This window comes from Lynx rufus, unplaced genomic scaffold, assembly GCF_022079265.1.
Source record: "Lynx rufus isolate CCGP_SWC_20201006 ecotype Redwood Valley unplaced genomic scaffold, mLynRuf1.p SCAF_2, whole genome shotgun sequence".
Taxonomy (NCBI): domain Eukaryota; kingdom Metazoa; phylum Chordata; class Mammalia; order Carnivora; family Felidae; genus Lynx; species Lynx rufus.
In genome coordinates, this window is record NW_025814834.1 from 150017155 (window position 1) to 150035837 (window position 18683).

At 36.3% G+C, this 18683-nt stretch overlaps 1 protein-coding gene across 1 annotated transcript in view; it reads left to right on the top strand.

The window, feature by feature from the left end:
* The window catches only part of COL24A1 (collagen type XXIV alpha 1 chain), a 413841-nt gene that overhangs the window by 178390 nt on the left and 216768 nt on the right, over positions 1-18683 (top strand). Inside the window, exons 22-24 of the mRNA XM_047085469.1 lie at positions 705-749; positions 5063-5116; positions 9172-9216. Coding sequence (XP_046941425.1) covers positions 705-749; positions 5063-5116; positions 9172-9216 — 144 coding nt within the window. The remainder of the gene's footprint in view (positions 1-704; positions 750-5062; positions 5117-9171; positions 9217-18683) is intronic.

Genomic DNA, 18683 nt, shown 5'->3' on the forward strand with positions numbered 1-18683 from the left:
CTAAGAATCAAAACTATATTTATTAAATGAATGAAGTATTAAAATGTACCAAGAGCAAGCATTCTTTGCCAATAATATTTTAATATACCAATGGATATTAATTTCCATCTATTCAGAACTTAATTGAGTGGGAAAGATACTGAGCCCAAGAAGGTAAAGGTTATCCTTAATTTATGATCTCAGTGATTGTTAATCTTCGCTGTGATTTTTATTTGCATTTTCCTCATGACCAGGGATGATGAGCATCTTTTCATATGCCTCCAGGCCATCTGTATGTCTTCTTTGGAAAAATGTCTATTCAGGTCCTCTGCCCATTTTTTAATTGGATTTTTTTGGCCTTTGGTATGGAGTCGTGTAAGTTCCTTATATGTTTTGGATATTAGCCCCTTGTCAGATATCCTGATTTTGTGATGGATACCCTAATCACTTTTACTCTTATTCGTTCTCAATTTTCTATATACTACTTTTATCATCTACCAATTTAAAAACAGTCAAATAGTACAGGTATCCCTTAGAGTAGATGTGGTGTTGTAACTGAAAAAATTAAAACGTTATGGGATGATACAGTTCTAAAATACAAACAAGCCACAGCTTTATTTTCATCACATCTCAGAGTGAGTTTCAGGTTTCAGAATAAATAGAATAAGTGTTTACATTTCTAAGTACTTATTTCAGGCCATGAAATGTTCTGATTTTTATCTAAGGGAGAAGAAGGACCAGTTGGACTCTTTGGAGAACTGGGACCAAGAGTAAGTATCATATAAATACTCTTCAAAAAGTGCTTCTCTTAAAACAACTGTTATGTGAATGTCTTTTAATAGCACCAAATTTTAAGTTGTAACAAAGGAAAAAAAACATACTATAAGCATACAATCCCTCCAAATAATGTAAGCCTATAACTGGAATTTTCCAGGGATATTTTAAATGATATTATGCCTACTGCATATTTACTTGTTCTGACAGTGGTTTTATGGTCTTAGTAATTTGAGCTAATTATTTATAACTTTTCTCAAAATGTAATAGGAAGCTAAATGCCTTAGCCATTTTAATGATGTTCTGGAAATTTCTGTTGTCTAAGTGTGCCAGTAAAATTATGGAAAGCTAAATAAGATGCATTTTCTGTCAACTTTTTCTTCAGTTAATATTGTGTAGTAATATACGAATGGCCTGTTTTCAAGTTCTGAAAATAAGTTATTTAAGAATTTGGGCATTCATGACCAAAACTTACATTATCATGAGATACTTAAGGTGTGTCTATCACATTTATTTTAAGAGGAATCATTAGACTCACATGAACTACATCTCTTTCTTATGAGAAACATCATAACATACAGGTTCTTAAAACATTTTTACATTTAAGGAGACAGTAATTTTTTCTTTTGCACCTTTTAAAATGTACTCATTTAAAATTTACTTCTCTAGAACTCAGGAGAGCCATGATTGCGTCTTATCTACTAAGTCTTAATATTTATTACTATTGTCGCTTCCATTGGTTTCAGATCAATTTAAGCCTAGTATTGCTCTAAGTATGTTACATGAATCATCTCTAATCTGGAAAGCAACCCTGTGAGACATTGTCCACATTTTTTAAAAAATATTAAAATAAGTCTTTAATTTACTATTACATGCTCAAGCATTACATGCTCAAGAGAAAGCTAATATGACAAAATTTAAATAGGACCCAAAGTGATGACTCCAGCCCTGATGCTCTGAATTTCTTGAATTCAAAGAGATTATAAATGGGCTGATACAGATTCCAGTGAGATTCCTTCTGTAATGTAGAGATGATGTATAACTACTTCTTAATTACTATAATGTCTGAGTATTACATTACTAAAGATGAAAGAAATATTCTTGCTAAGGCTTTTTCCAAAACAATGTGAATGAAGTGTATTACTCAAAATTCTTTTTGTAAATATCATAGACTAATCTAATAATTTAGACTCTTAATTACATTTCTTCTCCTATATCTGCAAATTGATCACAGAGCAATTGACACTTAAGAGTAATAAGATGTTTTTTATTCTTTACTTTGTGCTTGGTAGGAAAGCACTAGACAATTTCAAGCAAGGTAGAGGTAAAAATTAGAACAACTTTTTGGATAGAAGTCCTAAATATAATTTTAAAGTTACTAAAGTTTTTGTATGTAGTCAAAATACAATGAAAGCTGGAGAATTGTTTGTTTTGTTTTAAGAAAGAACAATAGGGAAGTATTTGTTAATGGATAGGAATAACAAAATGCAAATCTATAATACCTGGCAAGTATTATAAATTAGTATTATATTTAACAATCTCCCCACACACTTTTCCATCAAATTTTGTATAATCAGATATCAGTTGTTAAGTACTAGAAACCACATACTGTAGATCGATCTACCCAATATCTAGGATTTGACATCCTCTCCTGCAGTGATCTTATTCTCTGCTCTCTTTAGGTACTAACTGCTGTGGTCATAACCTTTACCTTGTCATTACCAGTAATACCAGCTTCTCCTTATTTTCAATTTCAAACTTCTCATTCTCCAACCATAATGTCCTTTTTTTCTAGTACATTTTCTCTTGTAACTAGTCCCACAGTCCCAATAAGAATTTTAACCCATCGATCCTATTGCCTTTCCATTATTCCTACTTCCCTCATAACCTCACATCCTTCCTCATCATGCCTAAAACACCACATTATCCCTTTGATTGCATTCTGAATTCTATTTCCATACTCTTTTTCTAGTTTCTAGTATTGCTTCTACCCACCTCTCTGTATCTATGCCATTGACTCTGCCTTCTCTCCTGTGATTGTGAATGAACAGCCATTTTTCTAGCTAAGGTCAAACTTCTACTTGTTTACTACATATCTTATTCTCTTGCCTACTTATTCCCACTTTCTCCTGCATCATAACTTTGTTCTCTCTAATGGATCAGTTCCATCAGAAAATAAAGATGTTATGATTTCTTCCAGCTTAAAAACAAAACACAGGGGCGCCTGGGTGGCGCAGTCGGTTAAGCGTCCGACTTCAGCCAGGTCACGATCTCGCAGTCCGTGAGTTCGAGCCCCGCGTCAGGCTCTGGGCTGATGGCTCAGAACCTGGAGCCTGTTTCCGATTCTGTGTCTCCCTCTCTCTCTGCCCCTCCCCCGTTCATGCTCTGTCTCTCTCTGTCCCAAAAATAAATAAACGTTGAGAAAAAAAAAATTTTTTTTTAAAACCAAAAAAACAAAAAAACCCACAAAACTTATATTGATCCCAGGTTTTCTTCCAGGTGTTACCTTTTTCACCTTCCCTCTTCAGTAAAAATACTCAAAATTATTGTCGGGGCCCTGGGGTGGCTTGGTCGGTTAAGCGTCTAACTCTTGGTTTTGGCTCAAGTCATTGTCTCATGGTTCATGGTTCTGAGCCCCACGTTGGGCTCTGCACTGACAGCACGGAGCCTGCTTGAGATTTTCTGTCTTTCCCTTTCTCTCTACCCTTTCCCTGCACTCTCAGTCTCTCTCTCTTTCTCTCTCTTTCAAAATAAATACACTTTAAAAAAAAATTATTGTTTATACATGCTCTTTCCATTTTTTCTCCTCACGCTGTCTGCTGAAACCATTCTGGTCCCCACTACTCCAAAATAAATCATCTCATTAAGGTCATCAGTGACTTCTATATTGTGGAATTCAATGGTCATTTTTTAGTCGTCATGTTACTCAATAATCTTCAGAAGTGGACAAGATCACACTCTCCTCCTGGAAGCACTTTCTTCACTTGCATGGTCTTCCTCCTAACTCTCTGGTAGGAAATTTGCATATTTTCCTCATTTCTTCAAATTCTAAAATTTTGGAGTGGTTTGATTTGTGGACTTATTCTCTTTTCTGTTTACACTGGACCAGATAAGCTGGTCAAGTCTTATGGCTTTAAATACCATCAAAATGCTGGTGAGTTCCAAAATCATACATTTAGATCAGAATTTTTCTACCCTCTGAACCTCTGGGCATGTAAAACTATCAGACGATCTCTGCACTTAGGTATCTGACAAGACTATCAAATAGCAGTGTCCAATACTGAGCTCCCAATTTACCCTCCAAACCTTTCTTCTTACAGTCTTCTCCATTTCATTTAATCCCTTACTCAGATTAACATCTTGAATTCATTCTTGACTCTTCTCTTTCTCCCACATTTTACACACGGTCTGTGAGCAAATCCTGTAATCCCTGCCTTCAAACTGTATACACAGTTTTACCACTTCTCACAACCTTCTCTCTTACTACCTATGCCACTGTCATCTTTTGCTCAGGTTATTTCAGCCCTCTTTGGACTGCCTGCTTCTGCTCTTGCATCGAAGTGATCTTGTTAAAGCATAGATAATGACACTTCTTTCCTCAAAGCTTTTCTAAGGCTTCATGCTTCATTCAGAGTAAAAGGCAAAGCCCTTAGTATAACCTACCAGGCCCTACATGACCTGGCTTCCCATTCCCCATTCCTTTCTTTGACCTCATCTTCTACTGATCTTTTCCTCTTACTCTGTTCCAGCTTCATTGACGTTTCATGGTTTTCATGGTTTCTTCAACACACCAGTCACATTCTTGCCTCAGGGCCTTTACACATGCTCTTTTCCTCTGCTTGGAATACACTTTCTTCAGATAGCCAAATAACTTGTCCCTTTAAGTCTTTACTCAATTACCACCTTCTCAGAGAACTCCTATTAAAAATTTGAACAAAACCCCCACAGCAGTTGATATCTCCCTCCCTTGCTTTACTTTGTGTCCTTCACTTTTACCACTACCTAAGATACTATATGTTTTACTTATTTTTTTTAATATTATATCATCCTTATTAGAATGTAAGCTCTATGTAGGAGAGGTATGCTTCGTGCACTCTTCCAGCCCCCACCCCTAGAACTGTGCTGGGCATATCGTAAACAGTTAAACACTGTAGCCATACCCATGGCTAATGGGTATGATAAAATACACTTATCAAATAATTTTGAAGTATTTAATCTCATAGAATGGTCTGAATTACATGAATGTTTGTAAACTTCTAAAAATGAAAATGATTAAACGTTAACTCCTTTTTTTTCTGTTCTCTTCTAGGGAAAACCAGGTCAAAAGGGGTATGCAGGTGAACCAGGACCAGAAGGCTTAAAGGTAAAGTGGCTGACTTATTACCAGTTGTAAAGTATAGTTTTCAAAAATTTTAAATGATGACTTTAATAAAAATATAATATGAACACCTGTCAAAGATTCTATTCAACTTATTAATGAGGAAACCAGTAACATGTTAAAACTGGCTCAAATAGCGTTTGAGAAGCCATATAGCTTTATATCAATATCTATATATCTATAAATATTTATGACTGTGACTGTGTTTATATATGTATCTTTATTTGAATAGATACGCAATTGAAAAAAGAGATGTTAAAGTTTGTGGGTAGATACAGGAGAATAAACCACAATTTGGGGGCCCCAACTGTTCATTTCACTGTACAGAAATCTACAAGTTAATATAACTTCACTAAACATATATATATATATATATATATATATATATATATATGTGTGTGTGTGTGTGTGTGTTTATTCTGTTTATTTATTTTTGACAGAGAGAGAGAGAGAAAGCAGGGAAGAGGCAGAAGAGAGGGAGGCAGAGAATCTCAAGCAGGCTCCACACTGTCAGCACAGAACTTGACTGAAGGGCTCAAACCCATGAACCATGAGGTCATGACCTGAGCCAAAATCAAGAGTCAGACCCTTAACCAACTGAGCCACCAGGAACCCTTACCTATATATTATATAGATGTATAATTTACATATATATATAATATATAATTTACATATACATAATATATAATTTACATTGCATAAAGTCTGGGTCCTTTAAGCAATTACAGTGATTCTAAGTACATTCCCTAGATAGTCACTGGGGTGGCCTTCACCACTTACTGTCACTGAAAGGATGGGTCACCTACTTTTTTGCCTTGTTTCCAAGTTTTGAATGACTTCAACACCAACAAATATAAAGCCATGCAGCAGGTTATATGTATAATACTAAGAACTAAAAGAAACTAGCTCATAAGAACTGGTGATTTATACAATTGTTTTCATGTTTATTTATTTATTTATTTTTGAGAGAGAGAGAGCATGTATGATCAGGGGAGGGGGAGAGAGAGAATCCCAAGTAGGCTCCATGCTCAGCATGGAGCTTGACACTGGGCTCAGTCCCACGACCGTGAGATCACTACCTGATCTGATAACAAGAGTCAGACGAATAACTGACTGAGCAACCCAGGCACCCCAATTTATACAAATTTAAAACTTAAGGAAAAATTTGGGGCACCTGGGTGGCTCAGTTGGTTAAGCGTCCAACTTCAGCTCAGGTCATTATCTCACGGTTTGTGAGTTAAAGCCTCGCATCGGGCTCTGTGCTGACAGCTTGGAGCCTGGAGCCTGCTTCAGATTCTGTGTCTCCCTCGCTCTGCCCCTCCCCCAATCGTTCTCTCTCTCTCTCTCTCTCTCTCTCTCTCTCTCTCTCAAAAATAAATAAACGTTAAAAAAATTAAAACTTAAGGAAAAATTAAAAAACTTTACAGCACTATAGCTAAATTTCTTAAAGTTAGAATTCATCATTTATATTAAACTAGTTATTTTCATGATACTAGAATCTAAGGAAAAGCCAAACAATATTTTTTTAGGTTACTTAATAAAGAAATATGAGCTAAAATATTTTCTAATGTATCAGCTTGTCTGCCTGTGGCTAAAATTATCCTGGGGAGGATATGTGTACCTGACTTTCAAGTTATACAAAAAATGGAAGCATGATATTTATCAACAGAAAGCTTATTTCTCCTTGACTGAGATTAATCTCTGTACTGTCCAATAGCTCTAAAAATTCCACCTGTGAGCTACCATCTAGTTAAACTGGCAAGAAACTGAATCTTAATCATATTGACATCCTGCCTCCTTCCTAGAATCATGCCAGCATCTGCATGGCCAGGAGATAAAGGAGTTCTTGAATGTCCTGCTCCCTGTATTTGTCCCTGAAATTTTAGTCTTGGTGTGTAATATAGCTATTGACCAGAACCTGGCATTCCCTTGAGGGATGCTGACACTCCTGGAGGGAGCACTTGGGAGTTGGTTAAGGGTCATACCACCTTTTACAGAACCCTAGGATCTCTGTTCTCTCCCTAGGCCTGGGGAAATATTCCTCTCTGTCTTGTTGCCCTCAAAGACAACTCACTTCCTAACTTCAGGCTCTCTGAAAACTAAAGCAGGAATGCAGGTAATCTGCAACCGACTTCTGCTTTCTACCTGTTAACACAAACCTCCCCTAAGACTAAAGAGCATAAACTGTCCATCTCCCTTAGAATTTGAGAGGGGTATTGGATAAGGAGGGGGAAATACAAGGAAATCAATGATCTATAGATTATTCTGCCACAAATATTTTATAAAAGCCATCTAGTGAATTGTCAGTCAAAACTAGGGTTTACAAACTACTACAGTGCTCCAGTGTTTACTGTTTAATGTATGCATGTAGAAATGAAATGAAAATTTGCATAGTCTTTAAAAAATTATTTCAAATTGGTTACTCATGTGAATACTAGGTTTTAGTGCTTAAAATCAGCACTATCAAATAGAGTATATAAGATGAATCACGCATGTGAGCCACAATGTAAAAGTAAAATGAGACAAGTGAGATTAATTTTAGTAATATATTTTAGTTAACCCAAGATATGAAAATATTATCGTTTCAACATGGGATCAATATTAAAATTATTAACGAGATATATTATTTTTTGCTACAAAGTGCTTAATATCTAGGGTGTATTTTATATTTACATTACTTTTCAGTTCCCATCAGCCAATTTCTTTTTTTTTTTTTTTAATTTTTTTTTTTCAACGTTTATTTATTTTTGGGACAGAGAGAGACAGAGCATGAACGGGGGAGGGGCAGAGAGAGAGGGAGACACAGAATCGGAAACAGGCTCCAGGCTCTGAGCCATCAGCCCAGAGCCTGACGCGGGGCTCGAACTCACCGACCGCGAGATCGTGACCTGGCTGAAGTCGGACGCTTAACCGACTGCGCCACCCAGGCGCCCCCCCACCAGCCAATTTCAATGCTTAGTAGCTCTCTGTATGTCATTAGTGGCTACAATATTGTTTAGTGCAGTTTAACATTTTACTATTCCACACTGAATTGTAATTACCAGTTTTTAAACAGAAATTGATGGTTTAATTTCCTATTTCTATAAATAAGATTACATTCCTGTCAGATTATATGTGGCACCCTGAATTTAATCTTCTACCTTTCATACCAAAAATGGACCTTTCTTATCACTGGTGAAGTATCACCTGTTCTTCAGGGCCCAACTCAAACACAGTTTTATGATCTATTATCTGAAATCATTGCTATTTGAATTATCAAAAGATAACATGGTGGGTATACTATATTTTACTTAACGTTGCCAGCAGGGTATGGGAAGCACACCGTAGTTAGAAACACTAATATTTCTGTGGTGAACATAAGGATGTTCACATTAATTAAAATAAACAAGACTATGAGTAGCTTCACTTAGATCAGATCGAGCTTTGCTACAAAATAAATTCAGGTAGGTCAAGTTTGCGACCAAACGATTGGTGAAAAGCTTAGAGTTTTCAGAGTGTTAGAGACTATAGACTCTAATTAAGGTTATGAATGAATATACACTCCTTCCCCAGTGAAGCTAGTGCTAGCTTTCCCAGCCCACAGTGTGCAAGCCCCTATGAACTCTCTTACCACTTAATTGTGGCCTGTATTCTGCCTCGCATTGTGAGATCCTTTCCCCTGAAACAAATAGCACTTTCCTGTGGGCAAAGGCTTTATTTTTATTCTTCTTAATATCTTCCACAGCCCTTATCACTCTGCCCCTTACAGGGTACACCTCAAATATTTCATTTTAAAACTTATTTGCATGTTTTAAAAGTTATTAAAAGTCATAAATCGAAGCATGTAATTTAAGAAAATAGGTAAATACCATTTGAACAGAAGGAGTGGAAAGATGACATTCCCCAGGTATACCATCACAGAATTTTGATGAACTAAGTTTCACCTTTTTTTTTTTTTTACCTTTTGACTAATTACATTAAAAATGAAAATGGAAGCAATGTCATGAGTGATCTTGTTTGAAAAATAATTATTTTTACAGCTTTACATTATTTATCAACAGGGAGAAGTAGGAGATCAAGGAAACGTTGGAAAGATTGGTGAAACAGTAAGCTTATTTCATGCTCTTTTATTTTTTTTTCGTCATCCGTAAGCATGTTTACGAGTCACATTAACCACCACCTAGGGTTATAAAATTCAGAATATAAAATTCATAGTTCCTGCAAATTTAAACTCACTTGTGATATGACAGACAAAATCTACTATACAAGAGAAATGAGGAGAAATGCAGTTACTGTTATTTTTGTCCAATATACTTATAATCTCAGAAGCATTCTTATTTCTAATTGATCTTTAATTTTAGTTCTGATCATTTCAATCTAAATTTGACCTTAACATTTTTCATTATTAAAAAGCTACAGCTTCTCAAACCATAAAATAGTTAATAAAGTTACTAAATTTAAAAATATTTTTCTTTAGATTTGAAAGATTAAATTAAGAGGTAATATACTGGAAAACGTACTATAATCTCTTTCCTCAAAAAAAGTTTGACTTGTTTAAACTTACATTTAAATTTGCAGGAGTAGGAGGCTTTGTGTTATATTTGAATCAGTTATGTTAGCAGTAATTTTATTAACTGCACTAGGAAAAGCCAGCTAAAACATTTTCTAACAAGTGAACCTGTATAACATATATAAAATGGTAAATTGATACAAGCAAGTGAGTTTATTTACAAAGTGTGCTGGGTTATCAAAAAGCAAGTGGTACCATTTAATAGGTTAAATGATCAAATTCTATTCTCTCTAACCTATCTTATGACTTAGATAAAAATAAAATTTTCTTAGAAGTTATTTTGCAATCTTAAGTAACTAAACAATTATATTTTCTGGTCTTGTAGTAAAACAGCAATACAATTCTGATATTCTTATCTTTTGTTGTTCTTTTTTTTAATTTATTTATTTTGAGAGAGAGAGAAGGAGGGAGGGGGGAGAGAGAGAGAGAGAGAGAGAGAGAGAGAGAGAGAGAGAGAGAGAATGAGAGAGAACGTGCAGGGGAGGGGCAGAGAGGGGAGACAGAGAATCCCAGGCAGGCTCCTGGCTGTCAGTACAGAACCTTACATGCGGCTCTAAGTTGTAAATGGTGAGATCATGGCCTGAGCTGAAACCAAGACTCAGACGACCAACTGAGCCACCCAGGCACCCTCCTTGTTATTTTTAGTCATTATTCTTAATAAAAAATAAGAAGGTTCCATTTAATCTTAAAAGATCATTGCCATACCAATTAATCCTGAATCACTAGAAGGAGAATTTCTTGTTTTTGTTTTTACTGAGAAGGAAAATTTCAATGGAGTATTTATTTATATCAATTAGATCATTCAAGACTTCTCCTCAAATATAATTGTAACTCATATTTTTCTAAGGTCACTCAAAGAAATTAAATTCTGCCACTTCAGAGTGATAAATTGCTTAAGAAATATATACAAACTAGAATTAATAGCCAAAGTTAAAATACCAATGAAGAGCATCTTTTCTTAATATAATATCTTATATTAAACTTCTAAGCGTAATTTACCTGGTAATGTTGGACTAGTTCCACATAGCATAAGAACCCATTGCTAGTGTTACCCAAAGAGGAAATGGAGTGCTTTGGCAGAGAGTGGATTTCTGTTATTGGAGAGAAATTAACATTTATTGATCATTTTCTATATCTCAGGCATAATATTAGGTGATTTTTAATACTGTGGTATTTCATTCAGTTCTCAAACAGTTTGACAAGACACATTTTGTTATTCTGGTTTTTGAAATGAGGAAACTGAAGCACAGTAAGAAACCTGTTCAGAGTTACATAGCTAATAAATTGCTGAGCTGAGATTAAAACCTAGAGCTCCAAACTCAAAATCTACATCTCAAAATCCAAAGTGTATTGAGGTAGAGTTGACAAAGTTATAAGATATTTAAAGTGTACTTGATGATTTGATATACATATACTTTGTGAAAGGATCCCCCCACCATCAAGTCATTTAACATAGCTAGGGATGTTTCGTGTTGGTTTAACAGCCACTTGGCCTACAAGTTGTCGAAAGGTTTTAAGTGTCAAATATATTGTCAAACAAAAGGGCCTTTTCATATTTGAGGCTCCATCTTTCTCATTCAAGATAGGAGATGAAGACTTAAAAAAGAAGTTTAGTGGCTCTATTGAGTTAAAAATATGTAATGCCTAAAGAATATTTTATTTTTGCCTCTTGGTAATCCCCAGCTTTTATTTTATCTTCTTAATTTCAAAATATTAGAAATATAGTTTATCTAATCCAGAGTTCTGTTAAAACAGAACTCACAAGAGTTATGGGAAGATATGATCGCACTTCCTGACATCAGTCTTGTAATTTTGAGACATCTGAGGTTAGTGGTAATTGAATAGCTAGTTTTTACTTTTCCCAATCTTTCTGTAATTCTTTTAATTGTCTTTAATTGGACATCCTCCAGTTTTGTTTCTTTCTTGATCTATACACATCAGAACGCAGTTTATGATAGCATGCCAACAGCAGCAGCCCCATCAATATCTCAGGTCTGTGTTCTTCTTACATTCATATAGTGTAGGCAAATAATTAATTGCTGTGAATGTGCCCTAAATATATTTGGAATTCCAAAAGATACCCTTTCATCCTCTTCACGCTAGCATTCTATTTTTTATGAATAAATCTGGAATTATCCCACCTTAATTGCCAGTCTTCTCTGCCTTTAACTTTCTAGACTGAAAATATTTAAAGAGGTATAAAAGAGAAAAGAATCCAGTTTTTCAGTATGGGTCAAGAGACCAGAATTAGGATCAGTGAATAGACATTATAAGGGAACAGCTTTTTTTGTAGACAAAAATATTTTAATAGAATTTCTAACACTTAGACTCTCCCATGGAGTGATTCAACACCTCATTCTTAGAATGTTTGGATGACTTTCTTCAATCATGTATTCAGCAGCTTTTTATATTTATATTCATTCACATTTATTGGACCTATAATCCTTACCTTCATGAAACTTAAAGTCTGTTGGAGGTTTGACGATATTAAATAAATAACAACTATATAAAGAAATACATAATGACAAACTGTGATACATTCTATAGAGGAAAAGTTTAAGAGACTATGACACAGGTGCCAAATTTAGACCAGAAAATGACAGAAGACTGTTTTGAGGAAATGACATATGACTTGTGACCATAAAGCATGGTATGATCTAGCTAGGGAAGGGTAGAGAAAAAGAACTTTACTGGAATATGCACTATAGCATACTTTTCACCTTTGGACTTAACCTTGCTTTAGAGAAATACCTTAATTTCTCTAAATATTATTTTCTCAACAGTAAAAGGATGAAAAAACCACCTCATGGAGTTTCTTGTGAGGATTAAATATGATAATGCACTTAAAGCACTTCTCACAGAGCCAATCACATAGTAAAAACTTGATAAATGTTAGCTGTAATGGTGGTGGTGGTGGTGGTTATTGTTATATGGGATGGTCCTATGTGGGAAAGCATTTAGCTTTATAGGGACTGAAAGGAAGCCAATGTGGACAGACCTTGGTGAGTCAAGGAAAAAGCAAAGTTAAGGGCTATTAGTAAAGGAGGCAGGAGCCAAATCATTCAGGACCATGTTTATTACTTTGGACTCGATCCTGAAGTAGATGGAAAATCATTGAAGTATTCTAAGTAAGCCAATGACATGATTTAATTTGTGTTTTACAATCACTCTGGTTGCAATGGATTGGGAAGTTGGAACATGGTTATGAGGAGCAGAGAAGAAGAGGATAACCAGTTACAATGCTAATGCTATTGTAGCAGCCGAAATGAGAAAGAAAGATGACTTGGGCCGGCATGATGGCAGTGTCTATCAGAGAAGTGAATGCACTTGAGATATATTTGATGTGATCATTTGGACATAGGCTGCAAAAAAAGGGAAGGCCTCTGACAACTAAAGTATTTATGATTCATCAGGAATATTCTGGAAGCATAAGGAATTGGTATATTTGATGTCTAAGAATAGTTCCAATTCTAAGAATCTAGGACTCTTTTTTCTAAGAACTTAAATGCTTCTAGTCTTCCTCTTACCTGCCAATTTGGCTTCTTTTCTCTGGCTCTCCTCCAGTTTCATTATGTCTTTCTGTCACTGGAGCATACAGAACAGGGCTAAGTATTTTAGAGGCACCAGCTCCACAGCCTTCTTCATGAAGGGGATAATAACTTCTATTTCCTTTATCGCTGAGCTACTCAAAACCACGTAGGCTTTTTCCTGTAGCAGGAAATTGTCAGTGGAAAATGGTTAGCACTAACCCCCAGGATTCTCTTCTGGTTCATTATTTTGAATATAAAAAAAATTTTTTTTAACATTTATTCATCTTTGAGAGACAGAGAGAGACAGAGCATGAGCGGGGAAGGGGCAGAGAGAGGGAGACACAGAATCCGAAGCAGGCATCAGGCTCTGAGCTGTCAGCACAGGGCACGACGTGGGGCTGAAACTCACAAACTGCGAGATCATGATCTGACCCGAAGTCAGACGCTCTACCAGCTGAGCCACCCAGGTGCCTCTGTTATTTTGAATATAAAATTTGGATTTTTTTTTCGTGAAGTGACTACATAAAGTTTCAGTTGCTACTTTTCTGTCCGCTTGAAGGAATTATTAGGATCGTCCTATAGTCTACCCATATTGATTTATCTCTTAAAATATAACTAAACTACTTGACTTGACATCATTTATTCCTTAATTTATCAACTTAGTAAGATTTCATAAGCAATCTACTGTGTCCTCTCTGGTTTTCTGCCTGCCCTCTGGTATGCTAGTGTATAGTAAATGACTGATGAGCAGAAAAGAAGAGGAAGAGGCCATGGATAATCCTCGAAATCAGGTATTCCACTTCTCATTACAAAACTGTTAGAATCATAGAGCTTCTGATGGCTGATTCTAAATTGGATTATAACCAGTTCCTTCAAGAACAATAGAGGTGGAGTCAGAAGCAAAAATGAAAGGAAAGAATTGTATTTATTTAAAATTTTTTAAAAAATTTTTTTTCTATTTGTAATGATTTTATTTTATTTTATTTATTTATTTTTATTTTTATTTTTTTTCAATATATGAAATTTATTGTCAAATTGGTTTCCATACAACACCCAGTGCTCATCCCAAAAGGTGCCCTCCTCAATACCCATCACCCACCCTCCTCTCCCTCCCATCCCTCATCAACCCTCAGTTTGTTCTCAGTTTTTTGTTTTTTTTTTTTATGAAGTTTATTGACAAATTGGTTTCCATACAACACCCAGTGCTCATCCCAAAAGGTGCCCTCCTCAATACCCATCACCCACCCGCCCCTCCCTCCCACCCCCCATCAACCCTCAGTTTGTTCTCAGTTTTTAACAGTCTCTTATGCTTTGGCTCTCTCCCACTCTAACGTCTTTTTTTTTTCTCCCTTCCCCTCCCCCATGGGTTCCTGTTGAGTTTCTCAGGATCCACATAAGAGTGAAACCATATGGTATCTGTCTTTCTCTGTATGGCTTATTTCACTTAGCATCACACTCTCCAGTTCCATCCACGTTGCTACAAAAGGCCATATTTCATTTTTTCTCATTGCCACGTAGTATTCCATTGTGTATATAAACCACAATTTCTTTATCCATTCATCAGTTGATGGACATTTAGGCTCTTTCCATAATTTGGCTATTGTTGAGAGTGCTGCTATGAACATTGGGGTACAAGTGCCCCTATGCATCAGTACTCCTGTATCCCTTGGGTAGATTCCTAGCAGTGCTATTGCTGGGTCATAGGGTAGGTCTATTTTTAATTTTCTGAGGAACCTCCACACTGTTTTCCAGAGCGGCTGCACCAATTTGCATTCCCACCAACAGTGCAAGAGGGTTCCCGTTTCTCCACATCCTCTCCAGCATCTATAGACTCCTGATTTGTTCATTTTGGCCACTCTGACTGGCGTGAGGTGATACCTGAGTGTGGTTTTGATTTGTATTTCCCTGATAAGGAGCGACGCTGAACATCTTTTCATGTGCCTGTTGGCCATCTGGATGTCTTCTTTAGAGAAGTGTCTATTCATGTTTTCTGCCCATTTCTTCACTGGGTTATTTGTTTTTCGGGTGTGGAGTTTGGTGAGCTCTTTATAGATTTTAGATACTAGCCCTTTGTCCGATATGTCATTTGCAAATATCTTTTCCCATTCCGTTGGTTGTCTTTTAGTTTTGTTGGTTGTTTCCTTTGCTGTGCAGAAGCTTTTTATCTTCATAAGGTCCCAGTAATTCACTTTTGCTTTTAATTCCCTTGCCTTTGGGGATGTGTCGAGTAAGAGATTGCTACGGCTGAGGTCAGAGAGGTCTTTTCCTGCTTTCTCCTCTAAGGTTCTGATGGTTTCCTGTCTCACATTTAGGTCCTTTATCCATTTTGAGTTTATTTTTGTAAATGGTGTGAGAAAGTGGTCTAGTTTCAACCTTCTGCATGTTGCTGTCCAGTTCTCCCAGCACCATTTGTTAAAGAGGCTGTCTTTTTTCCATTGGATGTTCTTTCCTGCTTTGTCAAAGATGAGTTGGCCATATGTTTGTGGGTCTAGTTCTGGGGTTTCTATTCTATTCCATTGGTCTGTGTGTCTGTTTTTGTGCCAATACCATGCTGTCTTGATGATGACAGCTTTGTAGTAGAGGCTGAAGTCTGGGATTGTGATGCCTCCTGCTTTGGTCTTCTTCTTCAAAATTCCTTTGGCTATTCGGGGCCTTTTGTGGTTCCATATGAATTTTAGGATTGCTTGTTCTAGTTTCGAGAAGAATGCTGGTGCAATTTTGATTGGGATTGCATTGAATGTGTAGATAGCTTTGGGTAGTATTGACATTTTGACAATATTTATTTTTCCAATCCATGAGCAGGGAATGTCTTTCCATTTCTTTAAATCTTCTTCAATTACCTTCATAAGCTTTCTATAGTTTTCAGCATACAGATCCTTTACATCTTTGGTTAGATTTATTCCTAGGTATTTTATGCTTTTTGGTGCAATTGTGAATGGGATCAGTTTCTTTATTTGTCTTTCTGTTGCTTCATTGTTAGTGTATAAGAATGCAACTGATTTCTGTACATTGATTTTGTATCCTGCAACTTTGCTGAATTCATGTATCAGTTCTAGCAGACTTTTGGTGGAGTCTATCGGATTTTCCATGTATAATATCATGTCATCTGCAAAAAGCGAAAGCTTGACTTCATCTTTGCCAATTTTGATGCCTTTGATTTCCATTTGTTGTCTGATTGCTGATGCTAGAACTTCCAGCACTATGTTAAATAACAACGGTGAGAGTGGGCATCCCTGTCGTGTTCCTGATCTCAGGGAAAAAGCTCTCAGTTTTTCCCCGTTGAGGATGATGTTAGCTGTGGGCTTTTCATAAATGGCTTTTATGATCTTTAAGTATGTTCCTTCTATCCCGACTTTCTCAAGTGTTTTTATTAAGAAAGGGTGCTGGATTTTATCAAAGGCCTTTTCTGCATCGATTGACAGGATCATATGGTTCTTCTCTTTTTTTTTGTTAATGTGATGTATCACGTTGATTGATTTGCGAATGTTGAACCAGCCCTGCATCCCAGGAATGAATCCCACTTGATCATGGTGAATAATTCTTTTTATATGCTGTTGAATTCGATTTGCTAGTATCTTATTGAGAATTTTGGCATCCATATTCATCAGGGATATTGGCCTGTAGTTCTCTTTTTTTACTGGGTCTCTGTCTGGTTTAGGAATCAAAGTAATACTGGCTTCATAGAATGAGTCTGGAAGTTTTCCTTCCCTTTCTATTTCTTGGAATAGCTTGAGAAGGATAGGTATTATCTCTGCTTTAAACGTCTGGTAGAACTCCCCTGGGAAGCCATCTGGTCCTGGACTCTTATTTGTTGGGAGATTTTTGATAACCGATTCAATTTCTTCGCTGGTTATGGGTCTGTTCAAGCTTTCTATTTCCTCCTGATTGAGTTTTGGAAGAGTGTGGGTGTTCAGGAATTTGTCCATTTCTTCCAGGTTGTCCAATTTGTTGGCATATAATTTTTCATAGTATTCCCTGATAATTGTTTGTATCTCTGAGGGATTGGTTGTAATAATTCCATTTTCATTCATGATTTTATCTATTTGGGTCATCTCCCTTTTCTTTTTGAGAAGCCTGGCTAGAGGTTTGTCAATTTTGTTTATTTTTTCAAAAAACCAACTCTTGGTTTCGTTGATCTGCTCTACAGTTTTTTTAGATTCTATATTGTTTATTTCTGCTCTGATCTTTATTATTTCTCTTCTTCTGCTGGGTTTAGGCTGCCTTTGCTGTTCTGCTTCTATTTCCTTTAGGTGTGCTGTTAGATTTTGTATTTGGGATTTTTCTTGTTTCTTGAGATAGGCCTGGATTGCGATGTATTTTCCTCTCAGGACTGCCTTCGCTGCGTCCCAAAGCGTTTGGATTGTTGTATTTTCATTTTCGTTTGTTTCCATATATTTTTTGATTTCTTCTCTAATTGCCTGGTTGACCCACTCATTCGTGAGTAGGGTGTTCTTTAACCTCCATGCTTTTGGAGGTTTTCCAGACTTTTTCCTGTGGTTGACTTCAAGCTTCATAGCATTGTGGTCTGAAAGTATGCATGGTATAATTTCAATTCTTGTAAACTTATGAAGGGCTGATTTGTGACCCAGTATATGATCTATCTTGGAGAATGTTCCATGTGCACTCGAGAAGAAAGTATATTCTGTTGCTTTGGGATGCAGAGTTCTAAATATATCTGTCAAGTCCATCTGATCCAGTGTCTCATTCAGGGCCCTTGTTTCTTTATTGACCGTGTGTCTAGATGATCTATCCATTTCTGTAAGTGGGGTGTTAAAGTCCCCAGCAATTACCACATTCTTATCAATAAGGTTGCTTATGTTTATGAGTAATTGTTTTATATATTTGGGGGCTCCGGTATTCGGCGCATAGACATTTATAATTGTTAGCTCTTCCTGATGGATAGACCCTGTAACTATTATATAATGTCCTTCTTCATCTCTTGTTACAGCCTTTAATTTAAAGTCTAGTTTGTCTGATATAAGTATGGCTACTCCAGCTTTCTTCTGGCTTCCAGTAGCATGATAAATAGTTCTCCATCCCCTCACTCTCAATCTAAAGGTGTCCTCAGGTCTAAAATGAGTCTCTTGTAGACAGCAAATAGATGGGTCTTGTTTTTTTATCCATTCTGATACCCTATGTCTTTTGGTTGGCGCATTTAATCCATTTACATTCAGTGTTATTATAGAAAGATACGGGTTTAGAGTCATTGTGATGTCTGTATGTTTTATGCTTGTAGTGATGTCTCTGGTACTTTGTCTCACAGGGTCCCCCTTAGGATCTCTTGTAGGGCTGGTTTAGTGGTGACAAATTCCTTCAGTTTTTGTTTGTTTGGGAAGACCTTTATCTCTCCTTCTATTCTAAATGACAGACTTGCTGGATAAAGGATTCTTGGCTGCATATTTTTGCTGTCTAGCACCCTGAAAATCTCGTGCCAATTCTTTCTGGCCTGCCAAGTTTCAAAAGAGAGATCAGT